Here is an 11025-nt window from a genome sequence, read left to right as displayed (position 1 = left end):
ATATGGCGAGCCCAACACCAACAGTTTAATGTGATTTAGCAACCACCAACTGTGACTGTCTGCAGTTCCACAGTGAGTACATACAGTAAGTTACCAAGTACATTAAACAGAAAACGTAAAGCAAAGTTGAAAAGTTATTCCTCCAAAACAAACATCACTTTGTTCACATTAAAATTACCGTAGATAATCATTTCCATATTTATAAGCTTGTTCTGTAGCATTCAGGCCACACTGCCACTGCTCGCTGCTTCATTAAGCTACAACAGAGCAACAGAAATCGCTGTTAAAAAGACCCGCAAGGCACGTTGTCACTTTTAAAAGTGAGATTTTAACCAATAAACAGTGCGTCATTGTAAAATCATAACACAATTAGTAGATGATTACAGTATTTTAGACCAAACTATATATTGGCAGACATGTCTTCTATCACAAATTAAAACTCAAGAATCTGTACAAATTCTCTTTGAGTCGATCCCTGTTGCAAAAACATGTTGCAAACGATTATTTTGCACACACACACACCATTCGCACAATGCTTATAGTTCACAGCAGCTTAGAGGTTAACCACTAATCTCACAAGAACCTTCTTCTGCTGCTGTTTCTGGCTAACAAGTTGTCCAATTAGAATCCTGGATGACACCACACTTACTAATTAACCATAACAGTGCGTGAGCTCCCACGATTCCCCTCTCTTCCTCTTGTACGTACAATAAAAGTGTGTATTTTAAACAAATATGTGCTGGTGTTGACATACTTTGTGTTTCAGAATGAACTAAGTGACAAAAAATGGTTCTGCAATGCTTTAACCATGGCAAGTCAGTCATATATGGCGCTTTTGCAAAGTTGCATGTACTTACGATAAGGGCATGCTCTCGACCCATTGTAATGACTGTCTGGTTGATGATCCTCAGCAGAGACACCACAATGTCCTGGATATGTTGAAATGTTTCCCCCTGAAAAATAGAGAGAGCAGAGTCAAACAAAGAGAATGTCAGAGAAGAATGGAGAGGACAAATAGACAAAGAAACAACAGATGTGTAGATCTCAGGTGTAAACACACACAGATGCAGAACAGGATTTGGACCTGTTCAAGCAGCATCCACTCAGGCATAACATTTGGTCAGAACTTTTTTCTCTACAAAACTTTGGAGACTCGTCAGGTTTTGTTTGTTTAGCCATTTTAAACTCTCCTCATTGCGAAAACAAGCAAGTTTGCACACGCAGTCCAAAGCTTCGCTCGGGCTCTGACTGGATGATTGGCAGATCAAATGAAACAAGAAAGAGAATCAAGTTTCCTGAAATTTAAAGTCTGTTCACTTTTCAGAAAGTGAGCCTCGCCAGACCATTCAGTTAATCAGACATTTGAACCTCAAAGGCACGTGGATGTGGATTTTTTTTGTGCAGACCTGCTTTCCTATTCCAATCTTTCCGCTCCCTTTGAAGCCACTTTTCTGTCAACTTTCTTTTCCTCCATCTGCCCAGAGGCAAACAAGGGGGATGAAAACAGTCTATGCTCAGATTACTGTTTTCTAGTTAAAATATCAGAATTATTTGTCAACTGCATGGCAAGTGTTGTTAGACATTAAGACCGGTGCATTATGGTTGCACCTGCTGTCTGGTGCAGGGAAGTAATGCATTTTTCTGCCATTTTGGTTGTTTTATCTATTAAATACAAACTGTGGATATTTGCAACTTTTGCAATGGTCGAGTCATATATTAAGACTAATATCAGGCTTAGACAACCAACTCTCTTTGGAAATAAAGACAGAAAACGGTTTCTTGAACTGGAAGAGAAGGCAATATAGATACATTCTTTTAATGCTATATGTAATTTTATAGCGTGATAATGTTTTCAGATCATTTCATTAATATAATATACATATAATTAATAACATAGAAGTTATATTATGTTATATTATGAATATTGACAAACTCAAATACTGTGATCCTATATCAAATTCCTCAAACATGTATTGCTAAATAATATCAATATATGAGAATGTGGGGATCACAATAGGTGCTTTATGAAACCGTTTTAAAATATTTTTAATCTGAATATGACAATCCAACAGCAATGATTTTTTTGTCTTTTTGATGAGCAATATTATTTTGATTTGTTACCCTGCTATTAATAGTTGAGCCTTTTCACCAACCATTCATCTGTAGTACTTTAACATTTAACATGCAGAAACACATGAGGAAATAAAACACTTTCAAAAGATTACAAATTTTAAGTTTTCGAATAAATAATGAAAATTGCTTGTAATGTCAAAAATATTTAAGACATTGTGCAAGCTAATAAGGCAACATAAGAAATCAAATAGTTTGATGACCTGTGAAGATTAAAAGTTAAGAGAAATGAATAATGACAGATAAAAATAGCAACCCTTTTTAAATGCATCTTTACAAAGGCGTCCATGTGTGCAGAAATAAGCATGCACACACACACACACACACACACACACACACACACACACACGTTACAGGTAAATGGAAGTTGACTCAGACTTGCCTGGGGGTAGTAACTCACTAGTGAAGCATCTGACGCATCCAAACACACGTTAGCAATAATGCTGCAGGGTGCATCTGTGTGTGTGTGTGTGTGTGTGTGTGTGTGTGTGTGTGTGCTGGCCTGATGGCAGATGATTTGAATGGCCAGATGATAATCAGGTAGGCAAGATTAATCACGTTAAAAAGGCACTGACTCACAGCAACAGCACACAGAAAAAGATAAACAACTTTGCAAGTGTGTGTGTCATCTTGCATACCATTTCCATCAGACTACCTAAAACGCACACACACACACACACACACACACACACACACACACACACACACACACACACACACACACAGGTTAAGGCACATCTGTTGATCCTAAATAAGCCTAAATCTTTCTGGCTGACTGTAGGTATTTTGGTCTCCTGGAAAAAGTTTCTTAGACAGTCTTCTCAGAGTAGGAAGACGAGAGATGCGGCACTATGCTCTTTCTCTCTCCTACAAAGACACGTCGATACTCATTTATTCCAACCTGTAGCCACACTGGTTTATCATCTCTACTGGCAACATGATGTGAAAAAGAAAAACAGAAAACATTGTTTTGGGGGTAAGGGAAAGAAAAAAAGCAAGAGTGCCTTGGTGAGCCATGTCTTTCTGTCTCTCTCCGTTAGCATCCTCCCTTTATCACACACACATGCACACAACCGCATACACACAAAAGTTACTTATAAATTCAACACAATCGCTCCCACAGACAAGAGCATCTGCCACTTGCATCGTCTTGACTTCCATCTGTTTCTCTATCTGCATCTCTCTCTTTAGTTTGGAGTCATCTGTGGTGTGACAATTTAATCAGGTACCACCCAGAGCGAGGAAGAGAGAGATGAAGAGATGGGTGGAAAACAAAAAGTAAAGAAAATAAGAGATGGAGGGTGACATCATTCTCCTCTACTTCTGTTATTTTTCTTCCATCTGTTTTCTTTCTCCCCCGTTCCATCATTTTTTCAGCTCCCTGCATTGTTTTCTTGTAAAATCCCTCCACCTTATTTTCTATGAAATACACACTTTCACCTCCATCTGTAAAGCTGTTAACTCTCTGTCTTGCTCCTCCATTTACTATTCTCATCCTCCCTGCATGGCCATGAGCAGTTTCCATTTATCTGGCCTTTTCTGCTCTTGGCCCCCCGAGAAATAAAGAGAACTAAACATAACAGTATGTGTCTCAGAGAGGCTTTTCATTGCCGAAAAACAGTGTCTGGGTTTTACAAAGACCTGTGCAGCATGAAGAAAACAGAAGCCATGTAGAGATGTTGTCAAGGTTCTCATTAAACTATACCATGTGCAGTTGAGCAACACGCATACACTAGATCAGGGGTTCCTTTTCAGCTCCAGACCCGAAAAAGAAATGTGTTATCTTCCTGGGTCCCAAAATTACAAAAGTCATCACATCACATGTTGCCATGACATCTACATTTATAAACTACTGATAATGAACATAACAAACCATGAATTTGAAATGCATATGAAATGTATTGCATTACACCTCTCCACATAAACACATTGAACACATTTACTCTGCATTTCAACAGGTTTTGGTAAATGTTTTTAAAGTCTAACATTGTATTTTCCTTACATCATGCATGCAATCAAGAGTAAGAGAATCACAGTAGTCACAACTTCGATACTTACCAATCGTATTGCCTCCATAGTATCAACTATCAAAAAATGCCTTTTTATCGAAAACCAAATTTCAATACCTAAATCAGCATCAGAGAGCCAATAAGTATGCAGCATGCTTGTACCAAGATCTTATAATGCTTGTGATTGGCTGTCTATATATCGTAAAGGCATGCAGGAAAGACACAATTTTACACACAGATAGAGTGCTCACGTGTGTGTGTTGTATTTTAAGAGGCTTGACTACTGTGTGCGCCACAAAGGTGTAAAGGTTTTAAAAAATAGGTATCGAAAAAAGTATCGTTTAGGAACCGGTATCAAATGTATTGATACTGAACATTTTTTAACAGTATACCCAGCAGATTGGCGACCCAATAAAAACGGGTCCGCAACCTATTATGGTTCCCGACCCTAACTTTGGGAAAGACTGCACCAGATTATGTAGATAAGTGTGTGTGTGTGTGTGTGTGTGTGTGTGTGTGTGTGTGTGTGTGTGTGTGTGTGTGTGTGTGTGTGTGTGTGTTTTCTTTGACTGCATTTGTGTGTGTACTTGAATAACGAATATACGTCAATAGCAGACTTTTCCCCTCATGTAGTTTGCTAGAAAACCTCCCTGAGACTGTATGTCAATGGTTTTGTAGTCTGCACATCATTGTGTTCGTACCTGTCATGTCCTTTTGCCACCGCCTGTTAAGTTTTTTTATACCTCAACTGACACAAATTCATCTCATCATATTCACTCCACTTAATTCATTACTCCTCTCTCTTCTCTCACTGCCTCTCCTCTTGGTTCATGCTTCAATAATGATATCCGAACAAATTGGGCTGAAAAAAGCCACATCTTTACTTTAAACAGTCAGCAGGTTGTCAACAACTTGCAGAAGCAATTCAAAAGCACTCAGCTGGATATCGTTGATTTATTTGTTGTGTGTGTGTGTGTGTGTGTGTGTGTGTGTGTGTGTGTGTGTGTGCGTGTGTGTGTGTGTGTGTGTGTGTGTGTGTGCTTATTAAAAGGTGTTTAGTTTGGGAGCTAACTGGATTTTGTTCCAACAGACTAACAACGCAACAACTAGCAACACACGTGAAACAAAATAAATTTGATTCTAATTGGTCAAGGCCTGCTTCATTGCAAGACTGCAGGACTGACGACAAAACAGCTTATGGCTATTTACTTTACTCTTTTGGAGACAAGTTGCACTGGGGGTGGCACAGAGCTCAGGGGTAATTCATTTTCATCCAGTGATGCTGAGGAGGTAAAAGAAATAATTTCAAGTTTTTTTCTTTTACCGTAACACATTTTCCTGCTTTGTAAGAAGGTAGCCTTGTGACGTTTCAGAGCAAATCATGCTCGACAGTTCAGTCACTTTGTTGATTGCTCTACCTCAACTGTAAGCTTCTAGTGTTTATTATCTTGGTTGGCAGAGGTGGAAAGTATCGAAATACATGTACTCATGTGACTGTATTGAGTAGTTTTGTTTGTGTATTTTGTATTTTTTAAGTAGTTTTTAAAATCTGTAATTAAAAATGTACTTGATTACGTTTTGAGTGAAGTACTGTATTTCGCTACGTTACAAATCCCATCCGTTACTGAGTAAAAAAAAATAAATCGCGCCCGGAACCACTACAGTGACGAATGATCAGCATCTAGGCTGCCTACCAGGTAGGGTTGAAGGATTTTTGAAAATAATCTAATTACGATTTTTTTCAGAAATATTGCGATTGCAATTCAATATGCAATTTTTTTTTAAGCTCTTTGTCTTCTGTATTATTCAACAAAGACAAGCAATAAATCATTGTATAGTATGAACAACACAAGATTAGATAGATTAAACAAACTGTTCTTTCCTGGAGGCCAGGCCTGTATGTGATGATGAAATTAGGTGATGCATGAATTTATATGAATGACATCTTTTGTTTAACTACTTCAATCACAGTAGTATATTGAGCACTGACCAAGCCTGGTGTAAACATTCATATGAAAGTCAGAAACAAATCACACTAGTGAGTGTCGATTGCAGAAATATAAAAACAACACTTAGTAGTATTTAGATTATTTAGTTGATTGCAACTATATATATATATATATATATCTATATATATATATATATATATATATATATATATATATATATATATAGATATATATATAGATATATATCTATATATATCAAACGGTGTATTTTTTTACAGCGCACACAGAGGAGCTGCCTCCAGCCCCTCCCCTCATGAAGTTGCGTGCCGTGTGCATGACATCGTCACACTTTCTCAGAGACGCTATCGTTACGATAGTAGTAGCAGCATGTTGCTGGTGTTCTTGCCGTGGGATTAACTGTACTAATAAAACCGTTGAAACAACGCGGCCACGCTGCTGTGAAAGCTCCCCGAACGTCATTTATCAGAGTGTGGTTGTTACTCCTCTCCTCCACTCCATATCTTTATAACGGAGCTAGCAAACTGGAGCTAACCGCTAATCAGAGCTAATCGTTGCTAACCGAGCCTTCAGTTCTGCGTGCCTGTATCCATTAACTGCATGTATGGACTCAAGCCCGAATAAAACCCTTTATTTTATTAAAATGGCTGTAAAAGTTTTAAACTACAACTCAGAGTTGTTTGAATGACAGAAATCTGCTCAAGATACGACGTAACGTTAGCGTGCTAAATTGATGCTTTCTTTGCAGAGGGCAGACTGATTTGCTGTTGCGAGTCACGTGACCAAATCGCAGCCTTTGCGATTAGGACATCACCTTTCACAAGCTGAATCATTGAATTCTGCTGCCCAAAACGATGAAAATCCTTGGCCACTTTGAAAGACTGTTCTTCATTTAAATTCAAGAGGGCCAATATTATCATCATGCAATGCCAGATGTGCCTGCTAAAGGTGACTGAACTGGCAGCATTCAATAACTCTACATGTAATCTGCGGAAGCATGTTTGGTAAGTATTTTTGCATTGGTACTTCAAACAAAGTTTTCATGACTAATAGCAAATTGCCAATTAGCAAAACAACATGTTTCGTGGCATTGCCAATTTCTTTCTAGCACTAGCAACCCATAGGACAATGTATGTAGGACACTGGCTAAATGAATTCACATACATCTAATGTCATATGTGACATGTAAGATGTTTATACATTTGTATTGATTTTTCTTTAATTAAAAAAAAATAGTTTTGGATTAATGACCCCTTGTCGTATTTTCACTACATGGGAGAGATCCCCCCACCCCGTTTTTGTGTAACTAAGTAACTTTTACCTAAAGTACATTTAGTACAATACATTTAAATGAACTACTTCTAATTTCACTTGTACTTGAGTAATATTTCATCAAAGTATTGGTACTTTTTACCTCTGTTGGTTGGTGGCCTATATTTTTATATCAAATGACCACTTAGGTTTGGATTTTGTTTCCCACTGGCATTTGATAACATCTGTGGAAACTGCAACCGTACAGCCATACATCTGCTACAGTATGGTAAGTTATAGATGATTGGGATTGCTGTGTGCGTGCTGGGTAAAACTACACAGAAAACCTCAAAATTAAATGAGGTGACAATGAAGAGAGAGAAAGAAATAAGAACTTGCCTCAGACAGAAGCAACATCACACCAGCAATCATACCCTAACCATATCCAAAAGTGGCCAATCAGATCTCAATAAGTTCTCAGTGCATATTGGATGTGTTTACTGCTGTCTACTTTAAAGCAATCACCCAGACTGTAGTGTAATGCTGAGTGTGAACATTGGCATTATGTGCCTGCAAAATTGCTATGCGTCTCACCACATTGTCCCTGCTGAGGACCTCCAGAATGTTGTTGAGCAGCTCCAGACTATTTCTCCTCTCATCATGAGGCCCGTCAGCCATACTGATCAGTGCCCCGCTCAGTTCCCGCAGCATCATGGGTAACAACACATCACGGCACTCTGTGAAGATACAAAACCACAGATGGTTAAAGATGACTGGAAGTTTAATCAGCAATACAGCAAGTCAGTAAGAAAAAATTGGATAGCATGAGACAACGTATACAAGAGTGATGCTTTATTTACTTCTTTTAGGCAAGGCCGTAAGAGATGAGAATGCCTTAAAGGACACTTCCTGCGCAAAACGAACCTAGGGGTTAATAACAGATGTGTTAGAGAGACCCATGATGTCGCTCTCTGGGACATGTTTTCATGCTAATCAAATGAGTTTTTAACTTGAAAGACGCTAGCGCGGACCGCCAATTAGCTTAGAACGCTAGTATTCGGGGCACAGGGAACGTAAAAACAAATTGCTATTTTGTACCACTAAAAAGGCTCAAAATATCACCAAACTTCAACGGTAGCATTATGAGGGTCCCTAAATGTTAACCGAAGCATTGAGAACTTTGTAAGTGTACAGACAGTTTATTGAACGAAGAGCTGCGGGAGCTCCGTGAAAGGGCTACGAGAGAGAGAGAGCTATCGGTAGTCAATGCCGCAACACAGCCTCGTACTTCGGGAAACTGGTGGTGTGCCTGCGGACATTGTGAAGCTATGACCACCAACAGGAGTGTCGGACCTGTTGCGTCGCGATGCCCAAGAGATGCAGTGTCTGAGGATTTCCCCTTTCTGATAAACAGGGCTGTACTTGAAACTTTTTCGGCGACCCGGACCGGAGGGACCAGATGGACAGTTATCCATTGAGTAAGTACGCTAGACAAATTCTGCAGAGTGCGATTATTTCAGATATATTGAGCAAATTGCTTTTGATTTTAGTTTGCATCATCAGCTGTAAGTCATGACTGGTTTCCAAGACAGCGGCGGCATGTAAACATGAACGCGAGTGTCTTTATAATCTATCTTTTCAATAAACTGTCTGTACACTTACAAAGTTCTCAATTCTTCGGTTAACATTTAGGGACCCTCATTATGCTACCGTTGAAGTTTGGTGATATTTTGAGCCTTTTTAGTGGTAGAAATAGCGGTTTGTTTTTACGTTCCCTGTGCCCCGAATATTAGCATTCTAAGCTAATCGGCGGTCCGCGCTAGCGTCTTTCAAGCTAAAAACTCATTCGATTAGCATGAAAACATGTCCCAGAGAGCGACAGAGTGGGTACACATCTGTTAATAACCCCTAGTTTCGTTTTGCGCCGGAATTGTCCTTTAAGATGTTTAAACACAAACATCAACAGACACAACATCAACATTTACTTTAATGTAATTCCTCTCAGGAAACCCCTTCAAACGCTAAACCCTGGACCTTTACATCAATTGGTGCAGCACTTGTGGAGATAGCTGTGCCCACACAGCTATGAGTAATGCTGCCACTGTACCCTAAAGAAGAAATTCAGCCCTTGATCGCACAATGGAGTGATATCAATCAAATGTCTATTTACAGTTCCTTGCATGTCTGCTGCTCTGTCAGCCACACAGAGCACTCATCAATCACCACGGCCTAATATTTTCTCTCTGCCATCTCTCTATGGATCCTAATCTTTAGTTAATTCACATGCTACTTTGGTCACATGTGCATCATCAGTAATTACATCAGTAAAAGATTACGTCAGAGTCAAGAAAACTAAAGTGAAAAAACAATTTTATTAATGTTAAGTTATCCATAGTTAAATCTTCTGTACATGGAGGCATCTATTATTTTTATACTGCTTAGACCTCGCACCTCACCGCTCCATAAATCCTTTATGGATGTTATAGGGTCACGTCTTGTCTGGGGATCGTCCAAACTCATTTTTGGAATTACAGGAAATCAGTGAAGGACTAAAGTAGCAAAAGTACTGTAGGGGAAAGTGAAGTTAAAGCAGACCTGAGTAAATTAAAGGATGTGTGTGAGACTTTAGCACCTTTCCTAAAGCAGTTAACATAAACAATGTGCTATGGCACATGGAGACAATCATTGGTGTTTGTTGACATACTTGGGGAGACCCTAATTTGAAAAACAAATAGAACCGATATAAACTCAACCACTGTTTTGACATTTTCTATATGTATACAACTAAAATGTAGGGGGGAAAAGTCAAATATGACTCAGCAGTTTAATTCAATGACTAAGCTCTTAGTTAAAGAGCCACACCTGCTTTTTTTCCAAAGTATACCATAAACTGTCCCACAATATCCTTAATGCATCATCCTTGCTCTCAGCAATTCTTCTATCTGCTTAGCAAAATGGTTGGCGTTTCCTTTAAAATGTCTTTCTAAACGTTTCACTTTGAGAATTTGTTGACACAAAACTAGGCTTCCAAAACAAACACTGCCAAGACTTACAATTTGACCAGGCACGCTCTGACAGATAATTCTAGTTATTGATTTTCAAGTTCATCCACTAAACTAAATTTCTCATCTGATATTGTTTAGATTATGTTTTAAGTCAAAAAGTCAAAGCTGTCAACATTACATTTATCTCCTCAAATTCTTAAAAAGCATGTAATGCTAATGTTAGCTGGCAGACATAGCTAGCATAAGCAACTTGATTGTCAAATTGGTTCCCTTTGCACAATTTGGCCAAGGTGTCTTTGGATCATGGATTTAGCTCGCAGGTCAAATGAATGACCTCAAAGTCAATATAAATGTTTAACTGTCAATACAAATGATTTACTATGCAGTTACAAATATGTATAATGTATAAAGAAAAACAGTGATTGTAATGTAACTGACCATTCTTTCTTTTTCCACTTGTCTACCTTGACCTCTTCCTTTCTTGTCTTATTCTTTCTCCATCTTCCTCCCACCCCATCCAACCCCTCCCTCTCTTGTAGCCGCAGGTAGACAGAGCCCATTAAAAGCTCATTTGGGCTGATGCTCGTTAGTTTCATTATTAACTGAGCCAAGCCTATACGCCTGCTGAGCGGACCATCATCACAACACTCACTCCATCAACCA

The 11025-nt window shown here is 38.8% G+C and overlaps 1 protein-coding gene across 1 annotated transcript in view; it reads right to left on the bottom strand.

Annotated features, from left to right (window-relative positions):
* dock2 (dedicator of cytokinesis 2) overlaps positions 1 to 11025 on the bottom strand; it is a 103038-nt gene that overhangs the window by 51004 nt on the left and 41009 nt on the right. The window contains exons 25-26 of the mRNA XM_078260610.1: positions 7952 to 8094; positions 858 to 953 (exon numbers count right to left, since the gene is read on the bottom strand). Coding sequence (XP_078116736.1) covers positions 858 to 953; positions 7952 to 8094 — 239 coding nt within the window. The remainder of the gene's footprint in view (positions 1 to 857; positions 954 to 7951; positions 8095 to 11025) is intronic.

This window comes from Sander vitreus, chromosome 10, assembly GCF_031162955.1.
Source record: "Sander vitreus isolate 19-12246 chromosome 10, sanVit1, whole genome shotgun sequence".
Lineage (NCBI taxonomy): Eukaryota > Metazoa > Chordata > Actinopteri > Perciformes > Percidae > Sander > Sander vitreus.
This window is presented reverse-complemented; position numbering and strand designations above follow the sequence as displayed.